Genomic DNA, 20,082 nt, shown 5'->3' with positions numbered 1-20,082 from the left:
CAATGACAAATATTCTGCTCTATAGGAGCAGCTGCCTCAAGCTGCTACTAAATGCTGACTCTAGGTATTAAAGAATCTCCCATTGTTAAATGCATTTGATGCTGTCCTCTGAATATGATAATTTTACTTAATGCACTGACGCAATTATTAGTGGGTTTGTTTCTTCATATTTGGTCACTCATCCACTGAAAAGAGAGTTTACTGGGATCCCCCAAGTTCATCCCATTAACTCTTACAACTGGGATTGTTCAGTCTTGTTTTTAAGACATAAAGACACAAACTCTGTCAGGTTAAAGTGAGGCGCAGAGCTGCAAGTCCCCGCGAAAGGGCCCCAGAGCCTGTGATGGGCACTTACTGCACAAAATTGGTGAGGAGGGCGTCTGCAGGGTGAGTGTGGAGCCATCTTTCCGAGGGACATTCACGCGGAAGACCAACCGGGCTCGAGTGCTTTTCTTCTTGGACCCAGCGATGCCTATGCGGGCCTCGACATCTGCATTCCTCAGCTTCAGGATTCCCACACAGTCCACCCTGGAAGCACAAGACCACCTTATTTAAGAAAGCTTTTAACTAAAGATTTATGCTTCAGGGCTGGATTGAGTTTTAAGGTTTAATTGCTTGGATATCAAAGGGGTTTATATAAGGCGTTGGGATTCAACCTCACACTGCTCAAGTCCTCAATGAGAAACAGTTTAGTTTAGGATTTCTCTTCCCTCATGTCTCCTGAGTGACAGTTTGCAATGTATCTTTTTCTTCTCTCTTCTGTTTTTCTGCTCTCATTCTGATTGGTTGTTTAAAGTGGAGACTTTTCTACTGCAAGCTTTATGAATCTGACTTCTGTCTTTTTATACATTAGTATGGAGAGTATATGCTGTGTGCTTTGAGATCTCTCTCTACTTGTGTGTAAAGAAAGATATAGTGATCTGTGTTTTTCCCTCTCTTGGAAACTTAGAAGAGATGGGTGTCAGAGTAGCTCAGACCCAGTCCTTAACTGTTAAGAAATGCAATTATTTCTTATTATTGTAAATAAACCTTTTGTGATTTTTTAAAAGATTGAACTCTGCATGTTTGCCTCCTAAGCTCTGAATTCTTAACAGTCACATCACACATCTGCTCGCTAATGAGTTAAATGCTCAACTTTTGTATCCTGTTTACTCTGCTATATTTTAGGGTAATTTTTCCCTAACACAGGGGAGACGATAGCGGGTTTTATGAAGGTTTTATTTTAACCATGTTTTAACTTTTGTACTGTTTTATTGTGTTGTAAGCCGCCTTGTGTCCGCTTGCAGAGAAAGGCGAGGTAAAAATATCTTAAATAAATAAGGTTCAATCTGACGTCACACACTCAATTTTCTAGGTAATCATTGTCTAAGTATGTCTATGTTTATGTATTTACAAGTATTGGGTTTTTTAAAATTTTGTGTGTGTTTTTATGGTCAAAATTTAAATTTAAAACATTGACTAAAAACATGAAGGTTTTATTTTAACCATGTTTTAACTTTTGTACTGTTTTATTGTGTTGTAAGCCACCTTGTGTCCACTTGCAGAGAAAGGCGAGGTAAAAATATCTTAAATAAATATGGTTCAATCTGACGTCACACACTCAATTTTCTAAGTAATCATTGTCTAAGTATGTCTATGTTTATGTATTTACAAGTATTTTTTAAAAAAAATTGTGTGTGTTTTATTGTCAAAATTTAAATTTAAAACATTGACTAAAAACATGAAGGTTTTATTTTAACCATGTTTTAACTTTTGTACTGTTTTATTGTGTTGTAAGCCACCTTGTGTCCACTTGCAGAGAAAGGCAAGGTAAAAATATCTTAAATAAATAAGGTTCAATCTGACGTCACACACTCAATTTTCTAAGTAATCATTGTCTAAGTATGTCTATGTTTATGTATTTACAAGTATTATTGTTTTTTTAAAATTTTGTGTGTGTTTTTATGGTCAAAATTTAAATTTAAAACATTGACTAAAAACATGAAGATGGTGCAGAAAGATCTGAACACAGAACTTAGTCCCATACTATAAAATCCTCTGTCCTTAGACCCCTGACATTTTTACATGACTCGGCTGTTCCATTTTAAGGATAAGAAGCCAAATCGGAATTGAGGGTTACAATCCCAGGAGATGAGACCGACTGAGTCACGGGCCGCTCCATGTCTCCCAATCAGAGCAGCCTGGAGCTTGGCCTGGTGGCCCCTGTTTACAAGAGCTTTGTGTTTGCTGAAAGGCTGCATTGTCTGGCGTGACTGTGGCAGAGCCAGACTGAGGGGGCGCCTCATCATAGGATACTCTGCTTGTTCAGATGGCAGCCCAGTTAAAGGGACTTTTGGCAAGAGCACAGCCGAAGCCTGTGTCTGCCTTGCCACTACCGATAGGAGTCCAGCCAGCTCACTGGCAGCTTCTGAGGAATGGCGCTCACCAGGAAGGCATCTTCCATTTGCCATGTTTTATAACCACCAGAACACCTCACCTAAAAGACGGAGGGGGAAAAACTGGTCCCCAGAAGGGCCTCCACCATTGTAATGGGGAAACCTAGCAAAAGTATATGCTCAAGGGAGGCACTGTGTAAGTTCAAGTTCTTAGGCTGTGTATCCTGCATACTGGCATGGATTCCCATGAAATTTCCAAGATTTATTTGGGCTTGACTGTTCTCTGTACATACACCGAGTTCCATGAAAGGTTGGGGTTGCTGCATTCAACTCAACGGTGTGATAGGTGTGTGGACACAGAACATAAATAACGCAACCACTGACATAACTGAACAGACAAACCTACTCTTAAAAGTGAGAAATAAACCTGCCCTGCACAATGTGAAATTAGTAGCCAGTCTAAATGAAAACTCTCTCTGTATGTATGTGAACAGATATATATATATCTATACACATAATAGAAGTGAAAATCTGTATGTCTGTATATGGCACAGGTGTCCATTTATACAGACAGCCTCCTGCCTCAACAAACAGCTTCAACTCCCAGTGCTGAGGAGCCACCAATGGCCCTCCTTCCAGGTTATAGTGAGCACCACATCCCAGTGTTCCGTTCTCTCTCCAGTACTGTGGAATTTGCATGATCCCACCCACTGCCTCTTCCTTAAGGCTGTGTTCCTATGGCACACAGCAAACAGAGTGGAATTGATCAGCAACTGAACATACTGGAAGGTTTGGGGGACTGACTCAACATGATGGAAGTTGTAGTTCACCCTGCATCAAGACACAGCACTACGACTCCTACCAACAATGGGCCTGGACCACATTTGGCATACAGAACCCACATGACCAGGTTTGGGGGGAATTAACCTTCATTTAAAGGAGTTGTAGTTCGACCACAACCAGAGAAACTGTGACCTTCGTTGATGATGGTCCTGGACCTAACTTGGCACCCAAAATTCCCATGACTAACTCAACCTAGTGGAGGGGTTTGGGGGGACTGACTCACCATAGTGGGAGCTGTAGTTTACCTTACAGCCAGAGAGCACACTGACCCTCACTAATGATGCATCCGAAGCAAACTTGCCCAACCTGACTAACTTTAAGTACTGATGGAGTTTCATAGGGTTAACCTGGCATGATGTGAGTTGTAGTTCACCCACAACCTTTTGCATTTTGTAAAATTAAAAATTGACTTTTTTAAAAAATCCGGGAAATGCCAGACACACAAGCTAGTATAGATATATATTCACTGCTCCCCAGATAGACTCCTTTTCCTTAGCTGATAAGGTATCAGTATTTGGACCTCCAACCTTTGTATCTGTAACAGATCTGTAATTTATATATCCCAAAAAGCCGTGACTTACGCCAGGGTCATGTTGTTGCCCGGGTCCAGGCCCACCTCGATGACGGTGGTGCCCTCGATGTCCACCTCTTTACAGGGCGTGGTGTTCCGCCCGGTGACCCTGCAGGCCTGATAGAACCCGTGCGGCTTCACCCGGCCAGAATCATTCCCCACAAACACCTGCAGTGTCACAGGCTCATTGTGGCCTTCCAGCTGAAACCAAAAAGCGATGTGAGAAAGCTTAGAAAAACATAGCAGGCAAGGCGATGCATTTGCAAACACAATGACACAAGGGACATTTCTGATGTCTTAAAACCCAATGTGCAAAAAAAGGATAAAAACAGTTGAATTTCTCATTCTAAATAGGAAAGACTCTTTTTATAGACACAATATAAAATCTACAATACAAAACAATCCCAAATGGACATTCTTTCATGCTAACTTAATTGTGATTATCCTTGCAGTAAAACCAACATTTTCAAAAGTCACTTAGGGAGAGGAAGGAACCTTTTAAATAGGTGATCACCACAGTAAAGTGTTGAATATTACAAGTTTTAATATACTGCTTTGGCAGGGCATATACATGTCTGAACAATTTAATTTCTATGCTATTGAGCTAAAAGAAAAGTGAAAAAGGTGACATAGTCTAGTTATTTAAATTTTTCCTTTTAATTCATCTCTCCTCAGATTAATAATAATAATAATAATAATAATAATAATTATTATTATTATTATTATTATTATTATTTGTATTCCACCCTCTCTCCCCAAAGGGACTCAGGGCAGTTTCCAACATGTAAGGCAAACATTCAATGGCCAGAAAGAAACTATACTGACAATTACATCAAAATAAACACAAAATAAACACATTCAACAATATTTGATTACTCACATCACCCTGAATTCTGCTGCCTGTACAATATCTACAATACCTATCTTGGAGGTTTTTAAACAGAGGCTGGACAGCCATCTGTTGGGGGTGCCTTGAATGTGGTCTCCCAACTCTATAATTCTTCACTGGCTTGAGAGTAGGAAGGGAACATAAATCGTGATTCATCACTCTGAGTTCTGGACTTAGGTTTCATTTTCTAGGTGCCCTACAGAATTACAAGATTGCATCCCAAAAACTTGCTTCACCTCCAATCTAAAGACCAATAATGTTGCTTACTATTCAGATTCAGGCGGGCTTCCTCCTCCTCCTCCTTTCCTGAGGCACTAACACAGGAGCCCATTGCCCTCACAGACTGTGCTCTGTTCATTCATCTGGAACTTCAGTGCTGGGAGCACTGTGTTTACATGTATGTCCTTCTCCTTCCCTCGGCAAGAAAGGCGTCCCTGTCCTAACCTGAGAAACATCCAGACCTCTCCAAGTGACAAAAAGGCCACCTCCCTGGGGAATATGGAACTGTACACACGAGTTCTAGTTCAGTGCTGTTCAAACTGATCTTGACAAAAAAGTACACGATGCTGAAAGAGTGCTCTCCACAGCACAGAAGCCCACAAACGTCCCGGGGACCAGGACCCAGCCCCTTCGTCACTCCTACCTTGACGGTGGGAAAGCCCTGCTGCGTCCGGTCCTTCACAGAGCCTCGGCTGCCTTCCGTCAGGTACCGCGCCCTGTGCTGCGTCTCCGGCTGCACCACAATCTTCAGCTCCTTGCCTTCCTGTTTGCTGGGATACTGGCCACACAGCATCGGGCTTTTCTTCCCGCCTGCGGTTTTGGGGGTTTCAGGTGTCCTGAGGTGTCAAAGCAGAACACGTGAACCTGTCACCAGGCACATCCCTTTAAACACTATCAAGGCCTTGCTGGGGACAAACACAGACTCAGGCCATCTCTGTAAGACATGGCCAGGAAGACATGCAGTGGAGAGGGGAGAGGGGTGATTCCTTGCACTCTCATCACAAGAGAAATTAAAGTTTACTATAACTAAACTTGTTTTGCAACGATAAGAGTTACACTGATGTACAGGCAGCAATACTTGCATAAATCATGGCACTGAATACAGCCATGTTGAAAGTCTTTGCCATGCACTGACTCACTAAACATGACCATTTTTAACATTGTAATGTATTTGCAGAACCCTCTCTAGATGCTAATTATATAAATAAACATATGTAGTTGAGCAAAATATTAAATCCTCTGAGTTTCCTAACGTAACCATGAATTTTGAGGATATATCCACAACACCATGATGGTTTCTATTTATCCAAACATAGTATCTCTTTAATGACTATACTAAATATGACAAAAATATCTGTTCCGTTGACATGTGGGCTACCCCTAGACCATATGATGTTGGATGTTGCTTATTTCTATTCCTTCAAAAGACTATAGAATTTTCATCATGCATTTCTTCATACATGTACACATACATCCTCCTACCATACCATACCATCCTCAATCCATAACATTTGGGACTTCTTACTAAATTCAAAGGCAGGTAATCAGTCTTCTATGTACCTTTCCTACTGAAGTCAATGGTGTTTAAAGACTCCTAACAAAACTTTTATTTAAAAAACACAGATATTAAAATAAAAAAGAGGTTTCCTCAGACCAAGTAACTATTTCATTAGGGCTCCAGGAATTGGACTTGCTTCCTAAATCAGTGGGAATTGTTCACTGCTCCTGATGTGGCTGTTGGATTACAGCTCTTTTTGTATTTGTCTAGAAGGCTTTATGCAGTAAGCAGAGAGCCCCAGATTTATTTTTTAAAAATTATTTCAGCTCTGATGTGGCTGTTGGACTTCAGCTCCCATCATTCCTCCCTACTGGCTTTGATGGAAGGGCGGCCCAACCACACTTGGGAGGCCTGCATGATGCTCACCCAGTGACCTGCAAATTCTACCTAGCTCTTTTGCCTTCCTATGAATGAAGAGATGGAGAACGCTTCCCAAGTTTGGAACCTGCAATCACTTTGCACTCTCTCCTGAACTCTAGGAGCTTTTATACACTGAATGGGGAGAGCAGGGAACATCAAAGATCCAAGACATGCTGAGTGGCAACAACTCCCCAATCAAATCTCCAAAAGACTTCTCGGTAGCATAAAACAACTACTCTGGAGAGTTTCTTTCATTACGGCTTTACAAAGGCATATTTTAAGTATGTAACTGGTACAACAAAGGACCACAATCTAAATGTATTTTTCTTTTAGATTTTCTTTTAGATTTTCTTTTCTTTTCCTCTCACAGTATTTACCAACTCATACTTTCATACTCATATATTGAGAATATGTCACAAACATAAGGTAAAAGTAGTCAACTATTTAATTATGGGCCAAAGAATCCCATCACATAATACAGTAGTCTCTTGCTTATCCAACCTTTGCTCATCCAATGTTCTGTATTATCCAATGCTCTATATTATCCAATGCAGTCTGGCCTCCCACCCGGATCCACAACTGTTTCAATACATTGTGATGTTTTGGTGCTAAATTCGTAAATAAAATAATTACTACTTAATGTTACTGTGTATTAAACTGTTTTTCTATCAATTTGTTGTAAAACATGATTTGTAAAAGCATAACATAATTTGATGTTTAATAAGCTTTTCTTTAATCTCTTATTTTCCAACATTTTCACTTATTAACATTTTGCCGGCCCGTTTATGTTGGGTAAGTGAGACTCTACTGTACTTAGATCCAAAGATTCTCTTGTAGAAGCAGAAAGTATTTTGTCTCTGGGGAGGGAGGAATGTGACTGATTCTGCAGGCATCTTTGGACACACAAACACACAACACGATGTTCTGGGGCCTTAAGGTACATGAGATCTGCCAGAGACAGATCAGAGACATGTGGGCAAAAGGTTCCTTCTCTCCATAAAGTGGGCCCCTTGGATCTAAGCCTTTATCTCTAGACTGAGGTGGCATAAAGTCAAAGAGCTGAGAAGCCACTGCCCAGACATGGACATCACACACCCTGCATGTGTGAGAAGAACACAGCATAATAGGATTAGAAATTGATTTCTGAATAATCAAATACAAGACTGAAGTGACATGGAACATAAACTGAGGTCGGGATCTCTGAACCTTTTAGTAAGTGTTAATATAAAGATTAAAATCTTTAATTGATGGAGAGAGTGAAATATGTGTAAGCTCCTCACACAGAACTTTGTATGGAACGGCGGGGGGAGACATGGGTTTCTGTTTTTAACATAACTTTATCAACATGCTTCCAATCCACTACTTAGGCTCCAAAGGAAAGTGGTAGCCAGCTGTTCCAATACTGGTTAACTCAATGGCAAGTAAATAATCCCTCCAAACAGTTATAGTTCCACACATGTGCATTGATATATAATATAGGGTCCCACCCTATATTGCCCTTTATCCTTAATTCTGACATCTGGTATTTGCACTTTATCCACTAGCCCTGTCCTCACAATTGATTTGCCCATGCCCAAACCAGAAACTACTACAACCAGAAACTATTACTATTTTAGGCCACTGGTTGTTGTTCGGTTGTTGTTTTTATATTGTGTTATGTATCTGTTTGTTTATATGGTTTATGATGCTGTTTTACGAATTTTAATGTGTTATGTTTTAACTATGTTGATTGGGCTTTTCCCCATGTAAGCCGCCTCAAGTCCCTTCGGCGATTTGGAGGAGGGATACAAAAATAAAGTTGTTGTTTTTGTTGTTGTTGTTGTTAATAATAATAATAATAATAATAATAATGAACCTAACCCCACATATTGGATGTCCTGTCCTTCTGAGTGAGAACCTAAGCTGAACTGCAGACAAAAGTCAAGGTAACTATTTTAGTGTGGGTTAAAAAAAAGCCATCCTGACAGAAGGTAAAAGCAGATACCAACCCATTTCCCGCTTTCACGTTGCTCTTGCTGTCGGTGCTGAGCTGCGAAAGGACATAATGGGGCGCCTTGGCGCTGTCGGCGTCAAAGATATCCATGGTCGACTCCTCGCAATCCCGCCTCTTGATGCCCGGCCTTTGTTTGGGGTTGCGCTTGCGCGACTTGCGCGGCACCTCGGTGTTATCGTTGTAGGAGCTGGTGCTCATGTTACTGAAGTTGGAGGGGGAGTCCTCCACCCATATGCTGCAGCTGTGCTCGGACTCCAGCCCGCAGCCTTCCTCCTGGCAGGACATCCGGCTGGTGTCCAGCAGGTCCTCCGGCGGTGGTGAGATGCACAGGACTGTCTGCCGCTTCGGGGTGGGCTGCGCTTGCGACTGCGGCGGCTGGGCTGCGTTATGGGTTAACGGCTGGTCACTTACCCCTCGGTTACTTACCCCCATGGCTGAGGAGCAGCTCTCCACTTGCATAGCTTTGCTGTCAGTGACTGAGGTAGAGTAAATGGTGGGGCTGGAAGAGGTGGTGGCAAAGGAGCTGCAAGCACCGCCCATGGAGGAAGAGGAGGGAGCTGAAGAAGCATCTGCGGTGTACAATTCAGAAGTCAATACAGGGCACACCATCCCCAACTCCGCTGGCTATAGCAGTCCCTTTGAAATCGCAAGTTTTGGTGGGCTCATTGCTTTTCCCCCAAAGGAGCGTTTTGGAATTTGGCTTGGCTCTCCAATTTGAGCCCTTCAAACGACAAAGGCTTAAGCAGCACAGTGGTATTCGGAAACAGCCTCCAAATGGTAGCTCTGTTTTTGTGTGAGTGGCAATCGGGCCTTTTAAAAACGTCCGGTTAAGGCGTACAAAGGCTGCAAGCAAACAAGGGCGCTTTTCTTGCCTTGGCCAGTTTACGAATTTAAGCCGTTTTTCATACAAAATGATAGGAAACCCAATGCGAGATAATAGATAGCATTTTTAGGCCACATTCAATGCCAATCGTTGAGCAATATTTTTTTTTTCCTTTTTGGTCAAAAATGGGACTGTGCTTAGCCACAAAGTATTAAAATAAGTTTCTAACCTATGAAGCAGAGAACTACAGGTCATTTTTAATGCAGACACTCCCTGCTTCAGAGGCAAATCCTGGAACAAAAATATGAGAAAATAAATGAGAAGAGAGCTGCTTTATTATTATTCCAGATATCCATTATAAAATGATAAATGAAATATAAAAAATAAATGGCAACAAAATGGAACTGGTATCAATCCACACATGTAGCTTTTCAAAAGTAAATCAGCTAAGTCACAGCATACTCGGAAAGGCAAGGCAAGAAGACTGCAGATGCAGGACTAGTCATCCCTCCTTAAAGTGGTTAAAGAGAGACCCTAAAAAGGGAAGACTCTGATACCCCAGATGGGTTGGCAACAGAGACAGAGCCCTGTATCTCAGCTGGACAAAAGTGCTGAATACCAACGGCAACATAATTCTGCCAGAAAGGACAGCAGGCCATCTAATATTTTGAGATCTCTTAGAGACTAATACTCAGGAGAGCTATCAGGAAGAGTTCTTCAATATAATATGATGAATGGCTCAGGAAGCCTCCAAAGCGCTCTCCAGAGGTCAAAGGAAATATGCTGAGTTTTGTGCCTATCAGCCCTCTCTGCATAGGCCTCATAAACTGATGCAGCAACCAGTTCCGCATCATAAGGGAACAAGTAGCTCCCTAAACAGACAGAGTAAAGGAGAGGTTATCTCTTAAGTTAACAATACAAAGGTGAAGGCTTGATGGACAGAAATGAAGTAGAATCAGTCCTGTGTAGGAATGCAATTGTTTCAATCATTTCAGATCCTTGGGGGCATTTCATTTTGCCTGAATTGCATTGAACAGATGCTTATCTTAATCTACAAAATGCCAACATTTTAACTAAGTGAAAATGTTAGCATTGCATTAAGAAGTACAATAAATATGGACTAAGAGAAAAACTGATGGATCTTCTATTTGCTGTCTCAGAAGAAAAGTTCTCGGGTGCCCCTCCTTTGGACCAACCCACTTCCTTCTGGAGCCACTGACTGATACCAGTTCCATTTTTTCAGCTTGCTTCTTGGCAAAATTAGTGTCTGAAATCAGAAGATTCAGTCACTCAGAATTGCATCTTAATTATAAAAAAAAACATTTTTTCAATTTCTTTGTATCATGCATTAAATGCAGTGCTTTCCTTAGAAAGAAGTAAAATTTGTTTATTTCAGTAACTAGAGTTGCTGATTTGCAGCCACTTTGAATTAGAACACGTTGCTATTGGATGTGTGTCGAACCTGAGTTTTGTTAAAACAGTGCTGGTTTCTATTGGGTTTTCAAACACTTAGAAATGCAAGTATGCACCCCCCATACATTCCATGCTTGGCATGTGCCATGGAAAGGCATGCAGGTAGGAAGGTGGCTGCGCTCTCATCTCATGACCCTAATGAACCCTCCCCAAAGGAAACTCCATGCAGAAGGGGACCATCTTTGGATTCCTGCTCAAGGCAAAGATGACCACATCAAGGACGGGCAAAGAAAGGAAGGGATGCAACATGTTTGTGTTCTGTTCAGTGCAGAATGTGGATTTAAAAAGGCCAAGTCTGGAAACAAAACATAAGTGTGCCTCTCTAAAATGGAAGAATTTAATGTTTCCATTCTAGCCCAAGCTGGGGCATTATACCAAACAAGTTTTGATACCTTAAGGTGAAAAGAAAATTAACAATTTCTATATATTAGCATAAACCCAAATAGCTGGAAGCACATGTTGCAAATGACAACCTCCCCCGAAGGAGATTCCTTCCAATCAATACTGCTTTACAGATTATTAGATGGGAATATGCTCTCCTGGAGGCCACTGGTTCCCTGCTTTTCTCTTGCCAGCCCTATGCTTGAACCATGCATGTTGCAAGGGAGGGAGAGCAAGTTAAACAATGCCTTCAAGTTCTCCAAAGTTTAAAAAGCGTAAGTGATTTTAGTCACGCCTATTAAGAAGAACCAATTCTGTGACCAAACTGGGAGATTAACTGTATGTAACCTGGGGCTGGCCTCCTGTTGCAGAGCTTGACGTCTGGAGGCAGACTTCCTACTTCTGAAGCGGAATAAGAGGCAGCAAACGTTCAATGCCTTACTGCAATGAACACTGGCTTTTAACACTCTAAACACAGTTCGAAGCAATGTGAGCTTTAGAGCTTCAACTGGAACAGGAAATTATTGCACGGAAGCAGACTTGAAGAAACTAAGGAATAAAAGTGCTTCATCAACTGTCCTCTGCTCCGGACAGGCCAAACTTGTCAGCCACAGAAGAGCAGCCCTGCCCCAAATGAGAGAAAATGGGCTCAAGCTAAGAAGGTGGTCACCAAAAGGATGCACATCCCACTCAGAACAATAAGCTACAGAGCTCCCGCCGTAAGCATCTCCTTAGTTCTTCCAGGACAGAAATAATTCTCTAGAACTCAAGAGACACAGGCCAATAAGCACAAACTCAAGGCTGGGGGAGGGATGTATAGTTTTTACTGTCATTTTTTAAATACAAGAATACAGACTGACAAGAATCAGTTACATCTTAAAAGCCATTTCAGAATTACAATCGCATGCCAGGAATGTTTTATAACAGTCTTCAGGGGCATGGTGATAAGAACCACAATACACTGTATAAAAGTCAACTCATTCCAATGAGAGAACACACTGAAAGCTAGAAGTCTTTGGGGCTCCCACATCACCAGGATTCCAAATTGAAATAAAGTATGGAGTTCAGGAACACGCAGCACACTGGCACTGTCCAAAGCATTTGTCTCCTTCGGTTCTGTTTCAGCGAAGGCAACTGCCAGGCAAAGGCCAGCCCCGATCTCTGACACAGTTTGGGTTTATCTCAGCTGGCGATGACCCTTGCTCATGTGTGCACACACTCACTGCCTCCCAGCCACTAATGGCCTTTAACATCGGCTCATTTCATTTTTATGGCAGTGAAGCATTGCTTTTAAAAGCCTCTCCTCTGCATAAGAACCAAGAGGTGAGGAGCTGAAGCTCGAGTGACTAGCCCAGCACTAACTTTGTAGAACCAGGAAAGGGTGAAAGATCTTAAGCACCTTTAAACTCTTTGTCCTTCATCAGCTCAGTGCCAGCCACAAAGGGATTTGCTATCTTTAGGCAGAGCTTAAAAGAAGGCATGTCTTTCTCTAGCAGACCCATAGGTATTTCTGAAAGTCTCTTGGTGCAACCCTTAAGGGCCAAAGGGTTTTCATTTGGGAGCAAAGCATCTGTCTAATGATCAGAAAGTAACAGAGCAGCAAAGAAAGCTTCCGATCTCACAGGGGAGAGCTAAGAGATCGCAGGTCAAGCTTTCCAAATGTCTATCCTTCTTCATGTATACCATAAGGCTGAAGGCAGAACTTGCTGCTTCCCAGAGCCTAGCATACTTGCCATGCTGTCTGCCACTTGCTCTGCAACAGCACACATCTGAGCCTGGCCCATTTTGCTCTCAGCTTCCAGTACAGCCCAAGTCTTTCTGTAGGTTTATTATCAAGGACTATTGAGCACAGAGGCACCGTTCCGAAGTATACAGTCAGGAGGAAGTGAACCTTTGTGGAGTCAAAGGCAAAATTATGGACCAGGATGTACAAAGTGGCTGCAAACCTGCTTCTGACACCTTCCATCTCAATTGTGAGCTTTCTACTTTTCTTCAGCTTTACTTAATGATGTCAAGTCAAAAACTTTATTAGAGTTTAACTTCAGTCAATCCACTATGTATTTATCAACAAAACAAAACAAAGAAAGGAAATAGACTTATGAAAAAGTCTGAAAACAAGACCGACCTACACCCTGGGTGAGATTGGATGGGTTAAGTGTCTCTGGTACTATTTGTCTTCACTATTGACAGACACTGTCACACAACCCACCACACGATGCCTGTCTCTGAATGGCGGAGCTAGAATGCAAGTTAAGTGTATTAATAGAGAAAACAACTAGCATCCCAGCAAATATCATCAAGCAATCCAACTTACTTTAAAGGTTCAAAGTAGCTTGGTTACTTAACATTAACCCCCAAATATTTTTTTTAAATCCCTTACATTCTCATGCCAAAACAATTAACAGAATAAAGACATAATTCAGTTTCCACTGATAGGCAGAAAAATTATTATAATACTCATGTTCTCAGATGCACAAGTGGTTATTTCTTACCTGGAATTTTTGCTGAGTGGTTCATGTTCACTAGTTCAGGCCAGAAGGCCTGACATCCAAAAGTTACCACCAGAACAACCAACCAGCAAGCCTGAATGCAAGGCCCTCACCCTTATTCCTTTTGCAACCTTAAGCCCAAAAGCAGGTGGACAAACTTACAGTTTCTTGGCTGATCTTTCAATAGGTAACAAATTTGCTGAAAAGAACAGATTCTACATTGTAGCTGTGCTTGGTATAGGAGTTTAGGAAACACAAATTTTAAAGCAACTCAGCCAACAAAAAAAAGGAGAACAGAAATGGTTGTAAGTGGACAATATATATCAGGATCTGGCAAACTACAGGTTTACTTCCACTGAATTTAGTAGCAGAGAATATCTCTGCTTCAGTGCACTAAGTCGATGAGTAAATTCAAACTCAGTGCATGTGGATAAGGAAACATTCCCTTGAACAATCACTAAGCATTGAACTATTCCATACCTCCCTTTGCATGCCACTATGAGACTAAGTTATCAAGGTATGTGCTTTGGAAAAGTTACCAGAATCTCCTTCTAACTTTGGATAGGCAAAGGTGTACTCTGTGCCAGAGATTTTATATTGGCATCCAAAGAAAAGGAACAAATTCCAGCCCTCATAAAGATAACACACAAAAAGCATGCCCATCCACCGCTGTTAAACATGGCAAAAAAGGAACAACAACAACAACAACAACAACAACAACAACAAAAGAGACTGTGATTCCACTGTTGCTAAAGAGCTAATTTACCCCTACCTGACAGGCTGTTATTTTTTGTCAGAATACTTTAGTGAGCTTTGTGAAGACATGCCAACCAATTAGAACTAAAACAGTCTTGCTATCAACTCAGACTCTATGCCAAGAATGAAAACTGAAATGCACTCTATCTAAACTGATGTCATGCTTGGAGTGAAACCACAAAACCCACAGGCACACAATCGCTACTCTGAAACAGGGGAAGAACCTGCACAACTCTCCTGATGCTGTGCAATGACAATTCCCAACCACTGTGGCCAGCACAGGCAACGAGCAAGGAAAGATGAGGGATGCCATCTCACAACAACTGGAGGGTTGCCCAGTCCCCACTTTTGCTAAGATCCTTTCCAATGGCTCTATTTCTCTAGGTATATTTGATTTGATGTATTTTACTGATATATTTTACTGTTGCCTATATTGCTTTGTGAAGAGCTAGACCTCAAGAAAAACCAGAAAGATCTGAGGCAGGTACCTGCTCTGGTTTAACAGCTCTGCTTCTCCTTTCTCTAAGAGATCCACAGAGAAATGGAGAACCATCTGAACATTCAGGGTTGCTAGTTGGTTGGGATTATGAAGAAATTCCTCCAGGGTTTGGACTAATGAATATGAAACACCCACTTCTGTGTCAAAATAATCAAATGTGCTCTTGAAAGACAGTTACCAAGCTTCAGTTTTAAAATAGTTTAAACAACTTCATAAATGGGAAACAAATAGTTGCAGCAGAACTCGCAGTCTGTTCCTTTGGGCCCTCGTAGCTGAGACCAGCCAATCCCATTCCTCCAAAAATCTGAAGTTAACTGCAACACATCTTTATATAATCCGTTTATATGTCTTGGAACCTCAAATCAAAGTTCTGAGAGAAAAACCTGGGGCGATCTGATTTGCAGCCAGATACTGTGCCACCCTGTGGCCAGGGAAGTGGGGAACAAATGGAGTTAAGCCTTAAATAAGGAAACTATTTTCCCCCAGCCCTCACCTCTTAATCTACTCACTGGCACCAGGAGAGAGACATGCGTCAGAGAGCTTAACTGGGAGGGCAGCTTCCATGGAGCCAAAACACAGAGCGCCACTTCAATATTGCATGAAATAAATGCACTCAGATTTAAGAAAAGATTGTCAAATATGACATATTTTAATTCGTTTTCTGAAAGGATAATAAAAATAATAATAGATGAGAGGTGTATGAAAAATAATGAAAACATTTGTTTTTAGGATATAAAGAAGTAGGTTGTCATAGTTCTGCATCACCCAAGGTCACCTTGCCCTCCCAGATACCCGGCAATATGGCTGATGGAGATTTCACCCACAAGCAACTCCTTTAACTTGGGAGATTCTCCCAAAACTGACTGAAAAACAACAAGAGCGATTGCTTTACTGATTATGATTTGCTGCATACAGAAGCTGCCATTTTTTGAATCAGCCTTTAAGTCAACGTGGTCGGTTTCTGCAGAAAATATCTGAGTTGGTTTTTGCATGTGTAGGCATAATGCCAACAATGTATCCTCCCAAAAAATAGAAGGTTCTTCCATTTTAAGCCATATTTCTAAGGCCTAGGATGATGATGATGAAGATATTAAAGGTGCATTACCACTTCAGAGATAATGTACTGGCATGTAAACTGGGGCAATCTGAACTAATTCTTTTGAGGGAAGGGTTTTAAACTTTATGCAAAAAGAGGTATTTATTTATTTATTTATTTATTATTTAAAACTTTTATATCCTGATCTTCTCAACCTCTGTTGAGGGACTCAGACCAGCTTAATTTAATTTATTTAATTAATATTATTCTAAAGTATATTATACTCAAGTAATATAATTTAAGTTCTTGATACTCATTTAGCTAATTTTTTTCCTGTTTCCTTTAACCTGAACTATGTTTTGTTCAGATTTTTTAAGGAAGTGGATTGACCATCAAACAACTGAAGCCCAGGAGTAACAGACACTCAATTCTCCTCATCAGTCCTGCAAATGCTTGAAAATGATTTCAATATAAAATTTGTGAAATTTGTGGATTTGAGTTCTTAGTGGTTTTATAAAGATTTTGTAATCATTGCTCTCTTTTGACTGAATCAACTTTGAAATGCAAACTGCATAGATGCTTTGTTCCTGAAGCACCAATTTTCCCTAACCTACAGGAAAATCCACAGATTTCACAAGGGGAAAGTATCAATACATCAGCATTGAGCAGTGCTGTAAAGTTCCTATCCTAGGCTTAAACCGTGTACTTTCAAATGAAGGGACTGTATAAGAAAGAAACTATCAAAGCAAAGCAAAAAGCATCCCTTCAGCTCCTTGGCTCACTTTCATAGTAATCTTAAGGAAGAAATATTTGTCTATACATGTGTGATGTTCTGTTACAAAGTTTATAAGCTAGATATAGTTTCTAAAGCATTTTGACACATGAAAGGAAACAATTGAACACTATGTCAAACAAGAATGTGCTGAAGCTCATGGTGGAAACATTTCAGATGTGATTGAAAGAGCGCTGAGTACCAATGCCCAAATCAAGCCCCTCAAAACTAAAAGTTCATTGTTTTACTTAAAAAAGAAAAGAAAAATAGGGGGGAAATTCCAAATGAATATTTTTTCCAAATTTTTACATAGTACTAAATATAGTACTAAGGGAAATGCTTTGTTTCATAAGTTAAAAAGTGGGAAGGGGAGGTAAACATATCTAAGCTAACTGTGACATTACCCATCTTGCAAGCAATTAAAGCTCCAAACAGCAAGTGACATGGTTTAGTCATAACTTTTGGGAGAGAGGGTGCGGGGGGAGAACAGAGGACAATAATTTGTTTCCATAAAATACAAAAGGGCCCAAATATGACTGCAAAGTTTCTTTGCTACCCTAACTTCTAAATTGGGGTTTCCTGGAACATTTATCATTTGAGTTTTGTTGCAAATTGGAAAATTCTAAACAACTGTATTCCAAAAGAATACATTTGAGGGCCACCATTGAGGGGGGGAAATGAAAAGTGCAGTAAAACTTTGTCCAGTTCCATTTTGCTTTGTTGTTTTAAGAGCCAAACTTTCCCAGCACTGCTCAGGATAGCAATATGCACTTGCATTATGAGGCGCTTGCTTGATCGAAGGGCAGGGCTTACCAGCAGCGACGACACCCGGCGGAGGCGATCCTGCCTCACCACCACTTGTTTGACTCATGGAGGCGACTGAAAGTTCCCTGGAAGGTGGCAACTGCAGCTCCTTGGGGAGAAGGTCATAGACAGATTCTAAAGGGAGGAAACAAAGGACACATCTAAAGACAAGGCTAGGGTGCTACAGAACAATTACTACTCTTCTGTATTGCTGAAATTACTATTGGTTGCGTTTATTCCCACCACTCCTCAAAAAAGCTCAGGACAGTTAACCTTCTACATAAAACAGGCCTAAAACCACACAGTACAAATGTACATAAAAAGTGCAAATGTCTGCTAACATACAATAAAAGCCATGTACATAAGTAACAATAAAAAAGTCAAGCATTTCCTTACTTCTTAGGAGATTGTACAAACAGATATGTTTTTAACTGGCAAGAATGTCAGGGACAACCAGAGCTCAAACACAAGGCAGTACCATAACTAAGAGACTGCTAATGGAACATATGACCACCATTATCATGCCAATTATACACCATGGTAAGAAATGTTTGAAAACTCCAATTTCTGGTAGCAGAAAACTGAATTGACAGAAGGCAGGTAGTGTTGGTATCTGTCACTGATTTTTAAAAGAGGAAGCCATATACACCTGCCACAGAGAAATGAGTTTGAAAACACTTCAGAACCTGGTGACTATGAAATTTCAGAAGAAAATCACAACATAACATCATTAATAAGCAATAGTGCCAGCTTTAGCACAGCAGGTTAATCACATGTTCCAGCTGCAGTAAATCTTGCCAACTGAAAAGTTGACAGTTCGAAGCCAGGTCAGGGTGAGCTCCTGACCTTCAGTCCAAAGATGGGGAAAAATCTACCAGTATATAAATATTTCTATCTGTTGTCTGTCTTGTCATTGTATAATTGGCATATAATGTTTGCCATATATGTATTCTGTGATTTGCCCTGAGTCCCCTTCGGGATGAGAAGGGCAGAATATAAATACTGTAAATAAATAAATAAAATAGTGGAAATGTGCCTTTAGGGTTTTATATCAGTGGGGGAAAGGCCTGTGATATCTGCTTTGCCAGCATGGTCTGGAATCTAACCTACTTTTTTGCGAGGTATTGTTTATTTCCAACAATCACTACATTCTTTTATTGTTTATTTCCAACAATAACAAGATCGGCAAATATGTACGACCTTACACATATTTTTGTGTATATATTCAAACAACACATTTCTTTAGTTAAAATCTATTCACTTCTTCAGAAAGAATAATTAAGTTCTTTAAAATGTATTTAAATTAATTGAGGTATAGAAATGTAGATTCCTCTTTCATCAAATAATAGGCCACTTCCTTCCTCAGATGCCCAAGATTGCCATTTTAACACACCTTTCCTTGAATTAAGACCCCTTTGTGCTTCCACTTCCAAAAAAATCTTACAGCTTGCTATGAAAAAGAATTAAAAATTCAGGGCCAATAAATACATTCAAAATAGGCAACCACATCCTCATCTGAACCATTCCAACCCTACCGCCTCTCACTTTTTATAATGAGCTTCAAAGGAAAATCTGCTTGCTATGATGGCTATAATACACAAAAACAAGATATATATGTAACTAGAAACAACCAGCACAGTCTGAACCAAATTATGTAACAAGGGGGTCCCAGAGAACTCCAATTCGTCTATATTAACAGAGACCAAGACAGCTGTCTGACAGCCAGTAATGTCTATCTTCCGCCTGCATGGATGCTCATTGTATTAACTAAGAAGAGCTTTGCAAATGAACATGAAACCAATTTATCTTCAAGCCAATGACTCCGAGCTATATTGCAGGACCTAATTTTAACACTCAAATTTTCTTTCTCTGTTTGAGCAGGAAACCATGGTCTATTATGAATACATTACTGTGTATTGTACGTTTTAAAGACACTTGAATGTTTTGCTAAGGATGTTTTTCACAGAAAACAAAACTGGCAACCCTGGGTGTCTGCAACACTATTCTGGCTAAGTGCATATCAGTATGTGAAAGGCCTACCCACCAAGAAAACACTTTGAGCAAATGGGATAAGTTCCTCAGTGGGTGGCTTTTAATATTAAACAAGATGCTAAGAAGACTTGATTTTTCATCTTTGCCTTTTAAAATATTTCTTGACTTTAACTAATATACACATTTTTCCTTATATTGTACAGCTGATCATTAATTTAGGCATTTGTTTTATTACGTCTTGGCTGGCAATGACTCCTCAAGCAGAGAAAAGCAAACAAGAAAGCATTCATAAGATAATTTCTGTCACAAATGCTATTTTCCAAAATATATATCCACTTCTAGGTTGAATATGAGGGGCCTGAGCACCTTTTAAAAGGAAGGCCCTGATTCCTCAATAACTAACGATATATCCAGTTCTGATTTCCTCTCCCGTAATGACAGAACCCCAGGTCTTTTTCTTCATGTCAG

At 40.5% G+C, this 20,082-nt stretch overlaps 1 protein-coding gene and 1 non-coding gene across 6 annotated transcripts in view; one reads left to right on the top strand and one right to left on the bottom strand.

Moving 5' to 3' along the window:
* Positions 1-20,082, bottom strand: part of NFAT5 (nuclear factor of activated T cells 5) — a 46,379-nt gene that overhangs the window by 13,397 nt on the left and 12,900 nt on the right. For 2 of the 5 annotated variants that reach the window (XM_060788365.2, XM_060788364.2), the window contains exons 2-6: positions 17,632-17,757; positions 8,585-9,158; positions 5,322-5,514; positions 3,800-3,990; positions 356-528 (exon numbers count right to left, since the gene is read on the bottom strand). In XM_060788365.2, the coding sequence (XP_060644348.2) occupies positions 356-528; positions 3,800-3,990; positions 5,322-5,514; positions 8,585-9,158; positions 17,632-17,757 (1,257 nt within the window). Of the gene's footprint in view, positions 1-355; positions 529-3,799; positions 3,991-5,321; positions 5,515-8,584; positions 9,159-9,641; positions 9,704-13,391; positions 17,446-17,631; positions 17,758-20,082 lie in introns of those variants that run through there. The other 3 variants (XM_060788372.2, XM_067471078.1, XM_060788374.2) reach the window with 3 other exon arrangements.
* Positions 6,417-6,476, top strand: LOC132783364 (U7 small nuclear RNA). Its single transcript, XR_009632139.2, has one exon. It is a non-coding gene; the product is annotated as a U7 small nuclear RNA (small nuclear RNA).

Source organism: Anolis sagrei, chromosome 8 (assembly GCF_037176765.1).
Source record: "Anolis sagrei isolate rAnoSag1 chromosome 8, rAnoSag1.mat, whole genome shotgun sequence".
In the NCBI taxonomy this organism is placed as follows: Eukaryota; Metazoa; Chordata; class Lepidosauria; order Squamata; family Dactyloidae; genus Anolis; species Anolis sagrei.
Note: the sequence above shows the minus strand (reverse complement) of the source record. Positions and strands in the feature narration are given on the sequence as shown.